Source organism: Anabrus simplex, chromosome 7, assembly GCF_040414725.1.
Source record: "Anabrus simplex isolate iqAnaSimp1 chromosome 7, ASM4041472v1, whole genome shotgun sequence".
Taxonomy (NCBI): domain Eukaryota; kingdom Metazoa; phylum Arthropoda; class Insecta; order Orthoptera; family Tettigoniidae; genus Anabrus; species Anabrus simplex.
The window spans coordinates 58,548,415-58,569,952 of record NC_090271.1 but is presented as its reverse complement, the minus strand read 5'-3'; the positions used below and the strand labels follow the sequence as shown (position 1 = coordinate 58,569,952).

Here is a 21,538-nt window from a genome sequence, read left to right as displayed (position 1 = left end):
TAAAGAGAGCTGGCAAACATCACCCAAGCCACGGAAACAGCCTACTTAGGCCATGTTCTACGAGGTAGAAAGTACAGGCTACTACTGAACACATGTTACTATAAGGCAAGTGAGGAGATGGTAGACCACTGATGTATCAAATACTGGACTGGCATCAACACCGACCAACTCCTCAGATTAGCTAAAGAAAGGGGTAATCGCCTACGTCTAGGGACCAGATATGGCCCCTGAAGAAGAAGAAGGTCTATATTTTAACCCTTAAATTCTTTACTTTGGACAGTATTTCCCTATTTTAACTGTATTTGTTATTTTTTTTTTTTTGCTAGTAGTTCAACGTCGCACCGACTTAGACTTATTTTGTGACAATGGGATCGACCTGAATAAATTGGGAAGGAAGCCAACGAGAAATTTACTTAATTTTTTTATTCACCACCGATCTGCAATTAGGGATGCCGTCCAACTGGCAGATTCCTTATCAGTTGTTTTTTTCTTAAATGATTTCAAAAAGTTGGAAATTTATCGAACTTATCCCTTGGTAAATTATTCCAATCCCTAATTCCTTTTTCTAAAGGAATATTTGCCGCAGTTTGTCTGTTGAATTACAACTATATCTTCATATTAAGATCTTCCCTTCATTTAAAAACTCCACTGAGAGCTTTTTTCGTCTACTAATGTCATTCCACGCTCTGTCTCTCTCTCTCTCTCTCTCTCTCTCTCTCTCTCTCCACTGACAGCTTGGAACATACTGCTTAGTCAAGCAGCTTGTCTCCTACTTCTAAGTCTTCCCAGCCCAACATTTCTTTTGGATATTTTCCAGTTTTCAAATGAAGTAATCCTGGTGAGAGTCCCATACACTGGGACCATACTCTAATTGGGGTCTTACCAGAGATTTATACTTCATCTGCTTTACATCCGTACTACAACCCGTAAATACACTCATAACCACATGAAGAGATCTGTAACCTTTATTTACAATCTTGTCAATGTGATTACGGCAATGGAGATCTTTCTTTATGTTAACACCCAGGTACTTACAGTGATCCCCATGTAGCTTCTTCTAAAAATCCCTTTTTACCTATTCGTAAGCATACAGTATGTTGTAATTATATTGGTTTTAAGTAAGGGAGGGCGCTGATTAGCCGAAGGGGTAAAGGCGTGCTCAGTTTACTTAGAAGGGCGTGGGTTCCATTCTCCACCAGGAAGTTGGAAAATTTAGAAACGAAATTAATGGCCCTGAGGTTCACTCAGCCTAAACCGAAAATGAGTACCAGGTTAATTCCTAGAAGCAAAGGGGCCGAGCATAGAACTAATCACTCTACCTCAGCAAGTACTGAGTTTACGGAAAGTGGAAGCCTTTACTTTCCACTTCTCCAAGGACCTTCATGGCCTGAAGAGGGATGACTTGATTTTTGATTTTGCTTCTGTAAAGCGAGGAAAGTGACAAATCCGCACTCTGCTTCCTTTACCCCTATTATTTGAGTTCTATTGCCCCAGGCCGATTTAAAGAGTAAACGCACCGTATTTTACATAATTTAAGTTTCGTCAGAGGACTTGGCAGACTTACGTATATATGTTATAGCACCTTCTGACTCTGTGATGAAAACAACGGGAAACTACCTCATACCTCCTTTCCCTAGTATGCCTCTTCAGTTGTGTCTAGCCTATGTATAACAGCTGATGGTGGAGCCGTTGAGGATACAACCAGCTTCCGGACTGAGGAGTTAACATACAGCACATTAATTAACACTTGCAAGTGAATGTTAAGAATGCACGTCACGTTCCAAGCTGGGCGGAGCGGACTGTTAGGTAGGTCTGCTGTCAACAGGTAAGGCCTCTTATAGGTGGAAGTGAGGTTCTTCACCCCGTGTGTATAATCAGAGCCGCATTTAGGCATGGGCCCGTGGGCCCGGGTCCAGAGCGGCAAAGTTATGGGGTCTAATAGTTCGAAAACGAGTTTTTTGAATACGCACTGTATAACGGAATTTTCGTTCTGCTTATGTGAAAGCTGTCGGTAATCTATATATAATAACATGTCCTGACTGACTGACTGACTGACTGACTGACTGACTGACTGACTGACTGACTGACTGACTGATTCATCATCGCCGAGCCAAAACAACTGGACGTAAAGAAATGAAATGTTAGGGATACATTTATATTACAGTGTAGATGCTCGCCAAGGAAGGATTTTTGGATGTTCCGTCGCTAAGGGGGTGAAATGGGGGTGATTTAAAAAAATGAGTATATGTATATCTCAGAAACCTAAAAGTTTACAGGCGTAAAAATTGGTATTTGGAATCTCCTTTTAAAATAAAGAAACAAGAATTTTATTGTTTTCGGAAAATCCACTGAGGAGGATTGAAAGAAGTGAAAATGGAGTGAATTTTTAAAATGAGTACATCTCAAAAATTAAACATGTTACAGACGTAAACATTGGTATTTGGAATCTGCTTTAAAAATAAAGAAACACGATTGTTTTTTGCTTTCGGAAAATCAGCTTAATGGGGGAGGGGGGGGTGAAAATGACTGAAAAAGAGGTTGAATCCCTTAATTGGGAAACTTATATCTCAAAAAACTGAGTATGTTACAGACATGAAAATTGAAATTTGGAATCTCCTTTAAAAGTAAAGGAATACTACATTTTTGTTTTCGAAAAATGCATTTAAGGGCGGATAAAAGGAACAGGAAAAAAGGGGTTGAATTATTTTTATGAGGATACCTATATCTCAAAAAGTGAAGATGTTACATACGTGAAAATTGGTATTTGGAATCACAAACCACAAACTTGGTTTACAAAGAGCTTCTGGGCTAAATGAACATTTTTTTCGGTGAGCTTTTATACTTCAGGAATTTTCAGATAATGTCTTAGTGCAGTACTGAGGAAATATTACTTTTATCAAATTACGATATGCACGCGCGCGAAGCCGCGGGTAACAGCTAGTAAAATTATAAATACCGCCACAGTGTTGAAACACAGCCCCCTCGATTCTGCGTACGGGTATCAAGATGATTTCGAGCTGCAACTTAGTCAAGCGGGCGGTGAATCAACGCCTCCTAGAGACAAACGTGTCGTGTTGAGTGAATCGAGAAGGCCGCTAATTTCCCATAATGCCTGGCTGAGTGGCTCAGACGGTTAAGGCGCTGGCCTTCTAACCCCAACTTTGCAGGTTCCATCCTGGCTCAGTCCGGTGGTATTTGAAGGTGCTCAAATACGACAGCCCCGTGTCGGTAGATTTACTGGCACGGAAAAGAACTCCTGCGGGACTAAATTCCGGCACCTCGGCGTCTCCGAAGACCTTAAAAATGTAGTTAGTGGGACGTAAAGCAAATAACATTATTATTTATTATTTCCCATAATATCAAGAGTTCCGGAGAAGTCCGTGAAAGTGAGAGCAATTTTTATTCACTTTGTGAGAGTTTTATTAAGCGTTTTTAGTGTTATGTACTCAAGATGGATGGTCGAAAATGATTACTGTAAACGGCCCAAATTATCGCAGATTACCAAAGGAGAAGAAGAGGGAAAGTGAATTGTTCTCTCAAACATCAAAATTAGACTTGTTTCTCCGCAGGATCCAAACTATACCTCAAACAACTTCCTCTCGTGCAATGACGAAAATAAAGGTACCGGCACAGAATGAAGAGTGTACATCCCCTTTTAGTTGCATTTCCATTGGTCTGCTATTGGGACTGTAAGTGAAAATCGTGAAGACGATGCAGTGCCATGAGAAGGTATTTTAAAACCAAACGATTACCCTTGTCTTTGGCTTATGAATAGTAATTGCAATTTGTCTTATCAAGTTTAAGGAAGAAAACGCAAAATTATTTGGGCCTAGAGGCGTTGCAGTAGTTAAATTCGGCCCTGTGTACAATAAACACCGAGGTTCTTATTGAGACATCACTAAAGTACCCTGTTTCACGAATACATTTCCAACATTAGTTACCAAACAATTGTTAAAGACAAATTAACACATTTCCGTGAGATTTCTGAACGCGTTTGACAGTGAGCGCTCCTGAAGGTATGTTGGAATAGTATTTTGTCTCACATGGTTGACATTATTATAGGTTATGGTTATGGTTAGCGGACACTGTTAAAACGTAAACAAGTAAGAAGTAACAAAAGCATTGTTATGAGGAATCCCAGACAAATGTTATAGATTTAATTTGAAAGTATGTGAGTGTGCTTGAAAAATGAAAGAACAGACTGTCATATCACAGCATTCAACATATTTTTACATAGTGCAATCTAAGGCGCCTGCATCACCGGGAAAATGTGACAATTAATGTCTTGAATGATTTTCGGGCATTCCTTTACTGTGGGGAAAATAATGTAATGCCTTGTTAATTCTTCAATGGCATCCGGGAGATAGTAGGTTCGAATCACACTATCGGCAGCCCTGAAAATGGTTTTCCGTGGTTTCCCATTTTCACACCAGGCAAATGCTGGGGCTGTACCTTAATTAAGGCCACGGCCGCTTCCTTCCAACTCCTAGGCCTTTCCTATCCTATCGTCGCCATAAGACCTATCTGTGTCGGTGCGACGTAAAGCCCCTAGCAAAAAAAAAAGTTCTTCAATGGCAGCAGGAATTCTTTGCAGAACTCTACACACTCTTGAACATTGTCGCCTACAATTACAGGAAAAGAGTCTGAAGCACAGTATCTAAGACCTATAAACAACTGCTGCACTGGAGACACTAATAAGTTTCAGTCTGTGGGAAACTCTAACCTATTTTCAATTTCTTCTCGTACCTTGTTAATTATGGCTTTGGTAATTAGGTATCTTTGTAGAAAACTTTCTGATAATTCTAAAAAAGTCGTCGCCATAAGGCCTATCTGTGTCGGTGCGACGTAAAGCAAATTTTTTCAATCCTGTTTCACCAATTTAATAATTAAATTCTAAATTATTTTGTAGGATAAATTCTAAAATATAGACCTACCTAAATAGTTGAATTTCGGAGTTGTAAGTTCTCTAAAGTGAGAGAGGCCTACCGCTCTTTGCATGGGGAATCCGCTTGGACTATATTATCGCGGCGGCAGGCGGCCCAGTCTGACCTGGTTTAGTCGTATGTGTGGATGTGCAGGAAGTTCATGCTTGGGTTCTCACGTAGCATCCCAGAAGATTACGATGTACGAGTGCTCAGAAAAAAAAAATAAGAACAGTAGGCTCTTCCTTTATTTTCTATGAAGATTCCAACTCAGTTAATTTCTTCGATGTGTGAGAAAGTCGGAATTACGGGTAATAGACAGTGTTGGGAAAAGTACGAGCAAAAAGCAACTGGACTGAATTACATTTACCTGAGAAATATTTTACTCAATTACAATTAAAAATTACACCAAGCGAGTGGCTACATGATTTGAGTCACGCAGCTGCCAGCTTGCATTCGGGAGATAGTGGGTTTGAACCCTACTGTCGGCAGCTCTGACTGAAGATGGTTTTCTGTGGTTTCCCATTTCCACACCAGGCAAGTGTACTTCAACTAAGGCCACGGCAGCTTCCTTCCCACTCTTAGCCCTCTCCTATCCCATCGTCGCCATAAAACCTATCTAACCGGGCGAGTTGGCCGTGCGGTTAGGGCCGCACAGCTGTGAGGTTGCATACGGGAGATGGTGGAATCGTACCCCACTGCTGGCAAAGCCCTGAGGATGGTTTTTCCTTGGTTTCCTATTTTCAAAACAGACAGATGCTTCTTTCCTCTCTGGCAGGCAATAGGTACTATTGCATTTTAATGAGAGAAGGCTCGAAGCTTTTGCTTCTCCCCTCACATTTTTCCTGTCAAAATGCGGGAAACACCATACGTATACATCGGGCCTTCCGCTTCATCTGATCTATGACATCAGCAGGTCGTACGCCCACATGCCGTATATCCTCACGTTCACAATTCATCCAGCGTTTTCTTGGCCCTCCAGCAGGAGTGTGCGAGAGCTTGCTGCGCAAGGGGTGTTGGATAAGCCCTGGTCACGTGCCCGTGTTCTGTATCGGGCCGACTTTGAAAGAAGCCCGGATGGCTTAGTTCCTGATGTGAAATGATAATTATTTGTCGTGTGGACACACAATCTGTTCACCAGGGTTCTATTATATACTGACGTACGGTACGAGACCTCGCTGCATATCTGGCTTCTTTCGTATGAATTAGCTATTGGGTCGGCGCAGATTAGATCATTTCACAATATTTTCCTAAATATCGACAGTAAATCAGATGATTTTACATTAAATGTATTCCTGATTTCACATAGTTTTATATAGTATGATGATTAAATAATTGGTTTCAAGCTGCAATAATCTCCACACACTCTGGTGTCAAGTCTGTGAATTACTAGGACCAATCCAGTCGAACGGAGATTTGCTGGCGGGTGCTCTGACATGCGTGTTTAACACGTACAACCGTAACTTCCAAGAGAACCATTAGAGTTACAAGGAAAATATTAAAATGTCAATATTTATATTTTGAAGAAAATTATTAAGTACAATTGCTGGGCTTTGGTTTGTGTCAGGGCGAACTATTTGCCCATTATTTGGGTTTTTAGCGGCTAAAACATGCTCCTAGAACATAACCAAACCCCACGGAGCAACAACTCCAAAGGGCCGTGGCCCATCAAGGACCGCTGTTCAGCCCGAAGGCCTGCTAGGTATGAGGTGCCATGTGGTCAGTACGACGAATCCTCTCGGCTGTTATTCTTGGTTTTGTAGACCGGAGCCGCTATCTCACCGTCAGATAGCTTCTAAACTAAAATCACGTAGGCCTCACCAGCCCTCCTGGTAAGAGACAGGGACGCTACCCCTACACCTCGGAGTCAGCTTACTTTAGAACATATCTACATATAAATGCCCGCTGTTTTGAAATGAAAATAGGCACCTATGTTAACCGAAGGTAGCAGCAATTAGTAAGCTCGCTAAGCACGAGCTCGATCAGTCGAGTATTCTTTCACGAAAAGAAAGACAGAAGGACGAAAGGACTAACATTCAGTAAAGGTTATTGTGATATTTAGACATCTTTCTTGACTCAGAATTCTCAGTTAAAGTGTGCGAAAAGTGTGCATGCCTGGCAAAATCAGTCTATCGTACTTACGCATAAAAAGCTAAACTGTTAGTACTTATATGTCCTTGGAGCAATCTTACAACCCAAACGCTGCTCGCTTCCTATGCTCTAGTAACTAGCTCAAGCATATGTTGTCTGGCATGACTTCAACTGCAGAGAGATGGCAGAGATGGCAGAGATGGCAGAGTATAGCTCAGGGGTTTGCAAATCCAGGTGACCTCACAAGACGAGACAAACAAGAGGATATAAGTGAACAATATCACCAAATAGTAAAATTCATGAAAATTATGATAAAATCTAATGAAAGCGACATATCAAAGCAAGCAAAGCGGAATCACCTCCGTACAGGCCATGAAGGCCCTTAGAAGGGTGGAAGGTAAATCCGGGCACTTGGTGGGATAGGGTTGTTAGCTCTACACCCGGACGCCTTTGCCTCCAGGAATTAACCTGGTAGCCTACTAATTTTTGGTATAGGCTGAGTGAACCTCAGGACCATGTGCATCTCAGGAAGTGGAAATCTCGTTTCTTAAATTTTACTACTTCCTGGCGGGGAATCGAACCCACATCCTTCCGGGCGAACCGAGCACCTTTTACCACCTTGGCCAGGCAGTCCCTAAAACAACGTATCAGGTCCATTTAATTGGTTTGTTGGCAATGTTTTCGTGACAGAAACCGGAAGGAGTTCCAAGTGGCTCCTTGGCTGAATGGTCAGTATTGAGACCTTTGGTTCAGGAGGTCTTGGGTTCGATTCCCGACCAAGTCGGATATTTTAATCACGTCTTGTTAATTTCTCTGCCTTAGGGGCTGGGTGTTTGTCTCAATACACACTTCTTCATATACACACTACACACCACACTACCAATCACCATAGAAACACGCAATAGTGGATACAGCCCTCCACATAGCGTTGGCGCCAGGAAGGGCACCCGGTCGCAAAACGTGGCCAAGTTCCCATGTCAACCCGGTGACCCTACCAGGGTGAGGAGAAAAGCGACAGGAAAAGAAATAACTTTTCCCTCATGGGGCAATTCAAAAACTGTATTTTAAGCGGAGTGTAGCAGCCGCACGATTTTAGTTAACATTGTTCAAATCGTCGTTGCGCCTGCGAAAACCGCTATGGGATAACATTATGATAGAAATACTGACCCGCAGTGCATATATCACGAGCAGGAATCTTTGAAGTTTCTCGCACAACACTGAAACCTTAGATGACAGAACCCTACTGCCCAAAGTTCTAAGCTGAAATATTTCACACAGCGATTTTCAGAGGCGCAACGACGAAATATAAGAAGTTGTTCATTTATCTTTTATTATGCTAACGTAATTTGTTTATTGTCCTTTTAGTCACAGTAATATAGATTTTTACTGAGCAAGTAGTCGCGTGGTTTGGATCACGTAGGTGTCAGCTTGTATTCGGGAGATAGTGGGTTCGAACCTCACTGTCGGCAGCACTGAAGGTGGTTTTCCGTGGTTTCCCATTTTCACACCAGACAAATGCTGCGGCTGTACCTTAATAAAAGCCACGGTTGATTCCTTCCCGCTCCTTGCCCTCTTATATCCCATCGTCGCTATAAGACCTATCTGTGTCGGTGCGACGTAAAACAGATTGTAAAAAAAAATAACAGACACCGGTACGTCGGAATTTTGTCTCGTAAGAATGTAATTTAACGTTCAGAATCCAGGGACATGGAGTTGCCACATTTAAGTACCCCCTCAAATGCTATCAAATAATAATAATAATAATAATAATAATAATAATAATAATAATAATAATAATAATAAGGAGAAGAAGAAGGTCTAACAAAGTATAGCCTCCTGGCCGCAAGAGTGAGTTACTGTACTTACGAAATGGGCTGTCGTTCTTGTCCTCCAGCAAGTCGATCTCTGATGCAATTTCGTCGATGAAGCGAGGTGAGTATCGACCTTGCTCTGTGACCTCTTGCGGGAACTGCACTTCGATGGCCATTGACTTCATGAAGCGCTCTACTTTCCTCAAAAGGAATTTGACGAATTGGTCCCACTCTGACTCGTCCGCCCTTGGTGCCGTTGAGAACTCGAAAGGCTCGGTGTGGAGGGCTCTGAGATGAGTCCCAGGCATGCGCACAATACGAGCATTTTCTGTCAGGCTGTAGGAGTCCTTATCGAAGAAGTCGTCCAGCGATCCCAGAGCTCTGGACTTGAAACACTCAGCCAGGTCACCCTCGAGACAGGCAGCGTTGGCTCGCGCTAGGTACGGATCTGTGTCACTGCCTGTTCCGAGGCCAATCCAGTCCAAGAGGTTCTTCCCATCCCTGTGCCTCCTACCCTCCAGAATATTTTCGGCAGTCCTGTTTCCACTCTCAGATGCCAGCGCCACTACATACACAGGAACTAAGAACACTGCAAGCTTCATGTTAACCATGCGGAGACTTCAATGAATCACTGAGTAACTCGACGTCACGGTGGGAAGAAGGCTGTGTTCCGTTACGTGCGTGCTGCGCGGAACGGGACCAGCTGGTTAGGTTCCCCTCGGTACGGCACGGCTGCTGTAACAGACAAGCAAAGTTCTCGTTCATTAGCGGCTCGAACTAGAGACCTGCAACAAGACCTCTCTAGCACCGAGGTACAAATTTCAGACATCATTGTAGTAAAATATCATGATAAATTCTATATATATTCTAGCTCTGCTTTGATTTAAAATAGCTGTTAACGAATAACTATTATTATTATTATTATTATTATTATTATTATTATTATTATTATTATTATTATTATTATTATTTCTTTTCTTAATCCGTTTACCCTCTAGGGTTGGTTTTTCCCTCAGACTCAGCGAGCGATCCCACCTCTACGGCCTCAAGGGCAGTGTCCTGGAGCGTGAGACTTTGGGTCGGGGGACACAAACTGGAGAGGATGACCAGTACCTCGCCCAGGTGGCCTCACCTGCTATGCTGAATAGGGGCCTCGTGGAGGGATGGGAAGATTGGAAGGGACAGGCAAGGAGGAGGGAAGGAAGCGGCCGTGGCCTTATGTTAGGTACCATCCCAGCATTTGCCTAGAGGAGAAGTGGGGAAACCACGGAAAACCACTTCGAGGATGGCTGAGGTGGGAATCGAACCCACCTCTACTCAGTTGACCTCCCGAGGCTGAGTGGACCCCGTTCCAGCCCTCGTACCACTTTTCAAATTTCGTGGCAGAGCCGGGAATCGAACCCAGGCCTCCAGGGGTGGCAGCTAATCACACTACCCACTACACCACAGAGGCGGACTATGATTATGATTATGATTATTATTATTATTATTATTATTATTATTATTATTATTATTATTATTATTATTAGAGGCTGCCTGGCCGAGGCGGTAAAGGCGTGCTCGGTTCGCCCGGAAGACCGGAAGAACGTGGATTCGAATCCCCTTCAGGAGGTGCATATGGCCTTCAGGTTCACTCAGTCTACACCAAAAATGATTACCAGGTTAATACCTGGGGGCAAAGGAGGTCGGGCGTAGAGTGGTGCCGAGGTTACGGATAGTGGAAGCCTTTACCTTCCACCCCTCCAAGGGCCCTTATGGCCTGTACGGAGATGACTTTGCAAATTATTATTATTATGAAAATGCATAGCTCGTTTCCATTCATTCACCGGGTCAGGAATGGAATGAATGAAGCCCCATCTAGCGGTTAAGATAGGAATTGTGCAGGCTGTCAAAGCCTATCGCAATCCTCTAGGGCAATGATTAACGACTGACAGATGAAATGAAATGATAATGGAGAGTATTGCTGGTATGAAAGATGACAGGGAAAACCGGAGTACCCGCAGAAAAACTTGTGCCGCCTCCGTTTAGTCCAGCATAAATCTCAAATGGAGTGATCGGAATTCGAACCACGGAATCCAGCGGTGACAGGCCGGCGCGCTGCCGCCTGAGCCACGGAGGCACCTATTATTATTATTATTATTATTATTATTATTATTATTATTATTATTATTATTATTATTATGATTATGATTATTATTATTATTATTACGTAAATACATGAACAAATTGCACTCAGAAATTAGTAGCAAAGTACGTATCTATTTTTAAAAAACAAGTGAAACTGTGGTTAATAGAAAATTGTATTAGAGTTTCAATATCTGCCCATAAATGAAATTTTTTAGTAATAAAAACTCGCAGTACAGAAACCAAACCAAAACCCATGGCGCAACAGCCACGGAGGGCCAAGGCCTACCAAGCGCCCACTGCTCAGCCCGAAGGCCTCCAGATTTCCAGGTGTCGTATGGTCAGCGCGACGAATCCTCTCGGCCGTTATACTTGGCTTTCTAATCATGTAGGCTGAGTGGATCTCGAAACAGCTCTCAGATTCAGATAAAAATCCTCGACCTGGCCGGGAATCGAAACTGGGACCTCCGGGTAAGAGGCAGGAACGCTACCCCCACACTGCGGGGTCGGAAACAATACATGAAAGCGTGACCATATTATAAATAGTACTATGCTAATATATCTGAATAAGGTGGTAAATAGGAAGGATTACAGCACTGTAAACATTTTTATTATCTGTTAAGAACTTTACCGGCAGTTAAGTACACACTGTAAGTGCTTTCGAGGTGCAAATAATTGCACAGATTATGTATGATACCTAGGAGTGGTGATTTTTTGCAATAGCCATATTTCACAAAATATTCCGAAAAATATTGTATTTTCATCGTTTACGACTTTTTAATGTATTCTGAATACGTGATAAAATACAAAATTACTCAAAGGGTGACATTTTTACTGAAATGCCATTGAAAAACTGATTATTTTCAAATTTTATTTTCTGTTTTTAATGTTTTATTTTGTGTATTATTTTCTTCTGTAACCTTAAACCAACGAATCCCACCGTCGGCAGCCCTGAAGAAGGTTTTCCGTTGTTTCTCATTTTCACACCAGCCAAATGCTGGGGCTGTACCTTAATTAAGGCCACGGCTGCTACCTTCCCAATCTTAGCCCTTTCCCATATTCCCGTCGCCGAAAACATTCGATGCGTTAGTGCAACGTTAAAATAAAACATCCACAGTCCTATCTCTTCAGACAAGCAGTTCAATGTTGAAAACATCCTAGGCTCATGAGCTACGTATTTTAGGTAAATAAAATATAATAAAGTATGAGAATATATTCTTTATTTATTCCTAAAAATGGCAGTCTTTTCCTTAATCATCGTTATCCGGTCGATTAGGTTAGCAGTTTGCCTTTTTCTACCACTACTAACTGCCTGCTGTCATTTCTTGATGGATGCAGTACTTTTGCATCCATCTCCTGGCACAGGCCAGAGTAAAGTGTAGCTTCCACCGAAGTCCCAGTCAACATCCATGGCTGTGAGAATATGGAAGTTGCTGGGGTATGGGTAGTGCTGAGTAATGACATTCAGAGTACGACTAGTGCATCTGAGTGTTATGAAAGGTGCTGCTCATAGGGTCAGTCGTGCTGCATTAGTACTTTCTGACCCAGTGAGGAAAGCAATGGCAAACTACCTCACTCCTCATCTTGTCTAGTACGCCTCATTTTGGTGCTGCCATTGGTTTTGGGGGTTTGCTTATAACCGCATAACCTTTGGTGGTGCTATTTGAGGATCCAACCAGCTTCTGGGCTGATGACCTAACAGACAGACAGACGAACGCTAACGTGAGTTTAAGCCCTTATAAATACATTCGGTGTGAACATTTTTCAAAAATCAAAAAATCCCCGAGGGTATTGAACCAAGGAACACATTACAGAAAGAATTATGTAAATAAGTTAATTTGGCTAGGATTTTAATAAAAAGAAAACGAGTAGAGAACAAGCGATTTTAGGCTGCTTTTCTGAAACTGTATTTAGCCCGAAAGTGATTTTCGAACTTTGTATTTGTTTATTTTGATGGAGCTATCCAAGATTCACAATTTGACACCTTTTCTGGCCCTTTATCCCTTCAACTTTCGGCACAATCGAGGAAATAGCTCAATTTTACGTTTTTCGTAGTATAGGGACCTCTAGTTTGTCTGCTAAGAAACGTTTTCTTTATTTCTTTGCTATTTGTTTTACGTCGCACCGACACAGATAGGTCTTATTGCGACGATGGGACAGGAAATGCCTAGGAATGGGAAGGAAGCGGATGTGGCCTTAATTAAGGTACAGCCCCAGCATTTGCCTGGTGTGAAAGTGGGAAACAACGGAAAACCATCTTCAGGGCTGCCGGCAGTGGGGTTCGAACCCACTATCTCCCGGATGTGAGCTCCTAACCGCACGGCCAACTTTCCCGGTGGAAATGTTTTAAACATTAAGGTGCTCTGCAATGTAACTGGAGTTCTGCTAACAGAACTGATGCTGAAAGATATTTCTCTAAATACAATTTAATTGCAAGTAACAGGATAACATGAACGAGGTATGCTCTGTGATTTGCTTCAACAAGAAGTTAATTTTGTATATTTCCCTTTTCTTTTTCTGATTTTGCATCTATTATATATTGTTCCTCGCGAGTAACGACCATTTACAAGTTATACACAAATCCCTTTATTATTTCTTTTACAACAACTTTCCTAATTAACTATTACAGAATAAATAGAATGCGATCTACTCATCTGCCGTCTGTCGTTATGTTGATACTCTTGTGATGTAAATACTCGCGGCGTGAAGGAAAGGAATACCTCTTGCAGATATCCGTTCAGTGTAGACTTCTTTAATATTAGTGTTGATGGTTCTTCGTTTCCCCGGTTTCGGCACCAAAATTTATTGTTATATAATTCGTACAACTACTGAATTATAAGAGGACTTCACCGTCGTGTTCACAATATCATGTTTATTATTATCAACAACACACATACGCCACGGAGTAAAAAAGGCAACTATACAAATACAAAGAATACATAGATATCTCAATGTTGACGTAACCAATGTCAATCCGCGACAGCATCAATATACTGTATGTTTTCTGTGTTATGTTTCAGCTTGCCAATATATGTACAATGTTATTTATTATTGTATTTGCATTTGTATTTTACTACTAGCAGAACGTATCCGTCGTTTTGTTTGTACCCTTCGCCGATATACAATTTTTTAGCAGTACCCTTCACACACTCCAGTGTCCAGTCTGAATTAGCAGGAGCTACCAAGAACTAGCCAAATACCCTGCCGAACAGCGCTCGGCTGGCGAGTGCTTTGGGACGCTTGCTTTAACACATGAAAGCCATATTTCTTGGAGAATCACTAGAGTTACAAAGAAAATTCATATGGCCTATTTTTGTACAAAACAACATTTTAAGTACACTTACCGGGCTTTATTTGGTGACAGGACTAATCATTTGCCAATTATTTCCGTTGCTAGCGAATAAATCATCAGCAAATTCATTAAATACCTACATATTAATTGGCCACCGTTTAGTAAAAGTCAGTTATTGAGAAATTACGATAGGTTTGTATTTGAACTGATTATCTGAGGTATGTCCATACCAAATTTCAGCACAATTTTTCCAGCACTTTAGACGTGATTGAGCGAGAAATGAAGAGACTATTATGCGATTTAGAAAAGAAAAAATCACAAATGTATTATATTTTCAGGTCAATATCTTAAAACAAAACATAGCAAAATGTTCCCATCGTTTAGTTTCACACCTCTTATAATTTAATTATTAAAAACTAAATCAAACCAGCATCGTCTTGGTCTCTCTCTACGTCTCTTACATTCCAAGGACCTATCTTCACCAAGCGATTTGGCCGTGTGGTTAGGCTCGCGCAGCTGTGAGGTTTTGGAAGATGGCCTTAATTAAGGCCACGGCCGCTCTCTTCCCAGTCCTAGCCCTTTTCTATCCCATCGTCGCCATAAGATCTATCTGTGTCGGTGTGACGTAAAGAAAATTGGAAAATAATGGTATCTTCCTCCTTTCGCCTCACACAACACCACCGCTGACCGAGTGAGTTGGGTTTGCTGGTAGGGTCGCGCAGATATAAGCTTTCATATGGGAGATAGTGGGTTCGAACCTAATTGTTGGCAACCCTAAAGATTGTTTTCCTTAGTGCCCTGTTTTAACACTGGGCAAATGCTGGAGTTGTACCTTAGTTAAGGCCAAGGTCGCTTCCATTTTAATCGTAGACCTGTCCCATTTCATAGTCGCAATAAGACCTGTCTGTGTCGGCGCGGCGTAAAACAATCATTGCTTGGTAGCTGGTTTGAATGTAAGCTGGCACACCGCTTGGTAGGTCAAGCCCTTCAGGGCTGTAGTGCCATAGATTTAGGGGTTAGTTACAAATTTATAAACGGTACCAAATGCTACGCTAAAAATCGACACCCCCTCAATGATACCTTATCAAAAGTTTCGATATATATTGTAGATAAATAAATAAATAAATAAATAAATAAATAAATAAATAAATAAATAAATAAATAAATAAATAAATAAATAAATAATTATCATCTGTTCAGTTTTTACCTAACAATGAACTTCTAATGTTTACTTTGTTCACCCGCCCGAGGCAATACCGAATCAGACAAGGAACTGATAGTCATAAATGCCAGGATGAATGGCTATGTGAGATTGGAAAACGTAACAAAACTCGTTTACTACTGTACTGACCTGTGTGTAGGAGGTTCGCCGGTCGCTGTGAGAGTGCCACCTCCAGACCGTCCAGCGCACTATTTATGATCTCATTGTCGAGGTGCGGGGTGAGGTAGCTCAATGAAGGTGAAAGGAGAAAGGCTCCAAAGATCCTGGAGTAGCCCTCGTGGAGAAAGTGATTCTCTGAACGTAACGTAATTCTTCACCAGGATATAGTACCAAGTTCCCTCTGCTGTGAATACTAAACCGCTGTCTTTATGTTTACACTAGACGCCCCGTGGTTATGACATGTGGGCTCCATTTAGAATACAGCTCGCGGGTCTTGAGTAACGACCAGAGGAAACATCTCCTTGGAGAATAGTCAGCGTTGTGGTCTTCGGTGGAGGAGGATTACAGGTTCGTTTCCCAGTCAGGCCGGGGATTTTAACCCAGTCTGGTTAATTTCTCTAGCTCGGGGATCGAGTAGTTGTGTTCGTCTTTCTTAAAGTTGAAGACATTTCTTAGCAGATAAAGTAGGGGTCCCCACACTACAAAATACGTAAAATTAAGCAGTTTCCTCAATTGTGCCGAAAATTGAAGGGTTAAAGGGCCCGAAAAGGTTTCAAATTGTCTTAAAGAGCTCTATCAAACTAAAAAGTCAAATTTCGAAAATTCACTTCCGGCCTAGGCTAAATTCAGTTCAGGTCTTATGGCGACGATGAGATAGGATAGGGCTAAGAGTGGGAAGGAAGCGGTCATGGCCTTAATTAAGGCACAGCCTTTGCTGGTATGAAAATGGGAAACTATGGAAAACCATCTTCAGGGCTGTCGACAGTAGGGTTCGAACCCACTATCTCCTGAATGCAATATCATAGCTACGTGACCCAAACAGCACAGCTACTTGCTCGGTATATGTTCGTCTCAAGACACATCTTCATTCTAGACAACACATCAGACTACAACCACATCAGAAACACGTAATACCGTAGTGAATACTGTAAATCCCTACGCCTGGAATGTCCGACTCGTTGGCTAAATGGTCAGCGTACTGGCCTTCGGTTCAGAGGGTCCTGGGCTCGATTCCCGACCGGGTCGGGGATTTTAACCTTCATTGGTTAATTGCAATGGCTCGGGGGGCCTGGGTGTTTGTGCTGTCCCTAACATCCCTGCAACTCACGCACAACACATAACACTATCATCCACCACAATAACACGCAGTTACCTACACATGGCAGATGCCACCCACCCACATCAGAGAGTCTTCCCGAGTAGAAATAGCCTCACGAAATTATTAAACGCCGGAATGGGCGTCAGGAAAGTTATCCGGCTGTAAAACTGGGCCACATGTAGTTGGAAAAAGACTGATAAGGTTTTTTAAAATTTGCTTTTACGTCGCACCGAAATAGACAGGTCTTAAGGCGAAGATGGGAGAGGAAAGGGCTTGGAGTTGGAAGAAAGCGACCGTGGCCTCTTAAGAAAATGCTATTGGTTCAAAGCGTCGACCCATGTGGATTTTTTGCCCCTACTGACACCATATTGTACGAACCTGCGTGTAATTGGAATGGCGGTAGTGTGGAATGTTGTGTGTGAGGAAAGGAAGATTAAGGATGTCACCAACACCCAGTCTCCAAGCCAGGGATATTAATCATTACAATTCAAAAACCCTGACCCGGCCGGGAATCGAGGCGGGGCCGCCGGGTGACAGGCGGACGCGTTGCCCCCTACACCGTGAGGCCGGACGACCGTAGCCTTAATTAAGATACAGTCCCCGTATTCGCCTGGTATGTACATGGGAAACAACGGAAAACTGTCTTCAGGGCTGCCAACATTGGGGTGGTGGTGATTATTGTTATAAGAGGATGTACAACTATGCAACTATCCTCCGAACAACACTAATCAGAGAGAAAGTGGAAGGGATACAACACTTCAAAAATGAGGGTATCGACCAAAGAAAGATAAGGGCCACGAAGGGCGTGAAAATGAAAGACTTCCTAGGCCTCGTATGCTGTAATACCGTCGGAGTCGGAAAATAACAAGCGTTAACCAAGGGAGGTCGGATAGGATAGGATAGGATAGGATAGGATAAGATAGGATAGGATAGGATAGGATAGGATAGGATAGATGAAAGTGAGGGGCCTGGCACAAGTAAGTGGAAACAGTGACGGGACTCAGCTAATCCGTGGTAGCCAACCTACGCTCCAAGGTTCAGAGCTCCTGCGGCTCCTGTTAGTCGCCTCTTACGACAGGCAGGGAATACCGTGGGTGTTATTCTACCGCCCCCACCCACAGGGAGATTGCAACAGTGGAGTTCGAACCTAATATCTTCCGAATGCAAGCTGATACTTACGTGATATAAACTGCGCAGCGAGTTGCTCGGTAGACCAAAAAGAAGTCCTGGTCCCGAAACTCTCAACTGATGCTGAGTTGTTACCGTCTTAGAATCAAGACAATTGAAGAGAATCTATAAGCTGAAAGCCGTCTTGAATATCTCTTATTTTCTTTTAACGAACTCTTTTTCTTAATTTGCTTGTGGTTTAAAGTCGCACCAACACATGGAAAATGTTCGGTGACGGAAGGAGAGGAAAGGACTAGGATTGGGAAGGTAGTGACTATAGCCTTAATTAAGGTACAGCCCCAGAATTGCCTGGTGTGAAAATGGGAAACCACGGAAAACCTAAACGAGCTCTTGACATGGCTGATAGAACGCCCTGGACACTGTCAAGAGGATTCGTGGTTTATTCAATTACAGTATTTATTTACTAGCATGTACCCGCGGCTTCGCCTGTGTTTATTAATTCAACCTTCAGATGTTTTTAAATATGTTTTTCTTCTTTTTGATTTTGGCCATGTAAGGGCCACGGAAAGGAATCCTGTGCCTTCATCATGACCCTTCTTTTTCTTGACTTCCAATAGTTCTTCATCCTTTTATTTTTCTGTTTCCTCCTCTCTTGTTGTCCAGATTTAAATAATTTATTTGAAGGAAAAATAAAAACATTATACAGTGTATATTTATTTGTTAACACATACAAATTGCATGAATTTTATTTTGAATTACGTTGCTATTTTCAAGGACCGGGTTGACGGATGGCACAAATAATAGTAAAACAATATAAAAGTCCATATCATAAAATAAAATACAACTATTTTTTCCTTATTATAGCTTCCGGATAAACCACTCTGTTGTGCAAAACTTAAGGACGAGATAGATAAAGCAACATAAACATATCAACTATTCGGTGGCAATGAATAGAAATGCGGTAACATGTTGTCAGAGGTCTCCCACACGTGCACAGAAACCTGTCGTGAGGTCAGCGCGACTATAGCGCCAAGTAGGTCTGGCCCCACAAAATGAGGCAGTTGAAGGAACGGGCACAAGACAGTGCGAGTCAATCAGCGAGCTGTTACGGTGCGCTGTGGTGGTGTTATTCATCACAACATGGCCCGGAGACAACATTTGGATGACTTCACTGGGGAAGAATCATCGGGAAACTGGAAGAAGGACGAAGTGTCGCGAGTGTAGCCCAGGACTTTGGTATTGCTCGTAGCATTGTTTCACGTGAATGGAGAGCATTCCAAACCACAGGCTGCTGCCCGAAGGAGAGGAGTGGGTCGACCACGGTCAACTACAGCAGAAGATGACCGCTACATTGTGCAACAGGCAAGAAGAGACTCACGTCAACTGTGGGAGCAATTGCAAGCACATTTAACAGGACTGCAAGGCACCCAATCTCACGCTTCACAGTGGCGGGGTGACTGCATGGGGGAGGGGGGGGTCTATTTGCTCGATGACCATTACGTTGTGTCCCGTTTACACCCGCACATCGGCGGTACCATTTGTGATGGTGCCAAGAGCATAGGCCTAGACCGATTAGGAGTGGGGTCGCGTGCTCTTCTCAGATGAGACCAGATTCAGTCTCAGTAGTGATTCTAGATGTGCCCTCATTTGGCGAGAGGTGGAAACACGTAATGCACCCAGGAACATTGTCAAACATGAACATTTTGGTGGTCCAAGTGTTATGTTGTAGGGAAGCATAATGTTGCCTGGGCGTACTGACTTCCAAATATTTGAACGGGGTACACTTACCGGTCAACGCTATTGTGACAGTATGCTCCTTTCCCATGTGCGTCTTTTCAGGGGTGCATTCGGCACTCAGTTAACTTTATGTCTGACAACGCACGACCGTATCGAACAGCGCAGGTTGAGGAGCTCTTGGAAGGAGAGGATATTCGGCGAATGGACTGGCCTGTAGTGTTGACTACTGAATGCATGATTCGAAGCAGTGTATCGATTCATTCAAGTGTCACGGCACACGACTCAGCTTACTCCCAGCGGACAGTGCTGAGTGGCGCACTCACTGGACGTTGACGGGGAGCCGAGCTTCCGCTGCAACGAGAGATTGAATCATGGCACATCGAAAGAATCGTGAGCGAGCGCGGCTTAGTGAGATAAAAGGTACACACGGCTCCTAATCGGCTCACTGGACACTGGCGGAGAGCCGAGCTTCCGCTGCAGCGAGACATACAGTAAGCCATGGTACACTGAAAGAATCGTATGCTATAATGGACTCTCGAGCTCAGCTCATTTGAAAATAATACCCATTTGCATTCACTGTCCTCTTCTTACAGGGAGGTTTAAATAATAGATGGATTTTTTGCAGTGCTCAAAAGATAGTCAAAACATAATTCTGAAGTAGCTAGTAAGTAGGTAGGCTATTAGGTTATACTATTTATTAGTTTAATGAATCTTAGTATTATAACTTAGTTGACATTTGACAATTAAACTCGACTCTAGCCTGCCCTATGACTATGAATCATGCTCATGACCACTCAAAAGTATCTGTTTTATATTGGGAAGAACGGCTCAGTATTCTCTCAGTTCATATGTCACATCTTTGCTCAAGACTTCAATCATATGTGGACACACGCAATAACTTAACCAACAGTGTGTTGAATCAGAAAACCAGCGGGCTACTGTACATCTCGGGTAGCCTATACAAAATATGACGATTTTAAAAAAATCCTCAGCTGATAGAAAAATACATATTTTCAAAAATGACTAAGCGAGTTGTCGTGCGGTTAGTATCGCGTAGCTATGCGCTTGCATTCGGGGGATGGTGGGTTCAAATCCCACCGTCGGCAGCCGTTAAGATGGTTTTCCGTAGTTCCCATTTTCACACCAGAACATGCTGGGAGTGTACCTTAATTCAGGCCATGGCTGCTACCTTCCTAATCCTAACCTTTCCCACCCTACGTCGCCGGAAACCTTCGATGTATTAGAGTGACTAGCATTTTTTTCTAAGAAAGGAGTTCATAGTATGAAGACCAGATGGCAGCTGCGAGCGCTGAATGCTGTTGCTGCTGTCTTACCAGTACATACTACACAGATGCAGTAGGAGCTGTGACTAATGTGCCGTGAATGGGATCACTGTACCGATTCGGTAACGTGAACGGAATCAAATGAATCGATTCAGTAGAATGAATCGAATGTCCCATCACTACTGGTATGCCCGTTCCCCCGACTTAAATCCCTTCGAATACGTGTGGGACAAACGTATTGCAGCAACTCCACATGCATCAACGACCATCCAGCAGGTGTCAACCGCGCTGGTGGAAGAATGGAACACCCTACCACAAACATTCCTTACCTATCTCGTGGCCAGCAGAGGAATACATTGCAGAACATGCATCGCTGTCCGTGGTGATCACACACCATTTTAAGAAACATGTCCCTTCTTTTGTGATGTCCAGGGAACCATCATGAGTCGCAGCGACTTACGTGTAATTTATTGTCTCTGTATAAAAGTGTCATTTCTGTTCGTCTCTTCGCTATTCCTTTCAGTTGCCTATCGTACCATACTGTAGCAGCTCTTCCTATGTATGGTTCAAGTTCATTGAGCTATGTTACTTGGCAGTGACACAACATGTGAAAGTTACATTCGCCCTTAAATTTTGGACACCAGTGTATATTAAGTGGTCTTCCATATGG

General features: G+C 42.8%; 1 protein-coding gene across 3 annotated transcripts in view; it reads right to left on the bottom strand.

Moving 5' to 3' along the window:
- Positions 1–21,538, bottom strand: part of LOC136876900 (uncharacterized) — a 130,598-nt gene that overhangs the window by 9,809 nt on the left and 99,251 nt on the right. For 2 of the 3 annotated variants that reach the window (XM_068228483.1, XM_068228484.1), the window contains exon 2: positions 8,880–9,559. In XM_068228483.1, the coding sequence (XP_068084584.1) occupies positions 8,880–9,435 (556 nt within the window). In that variant the 5' untranslated portion in view covers positions 9,436–9,559. Of the gene's footprint in view, positions 1–8,879; positions 9,560–15,591; positions 15,613–21,538 lie in introns of those variants that run through there. The other variant, XM_067150655.2, reaches the window with a different exon arrangement.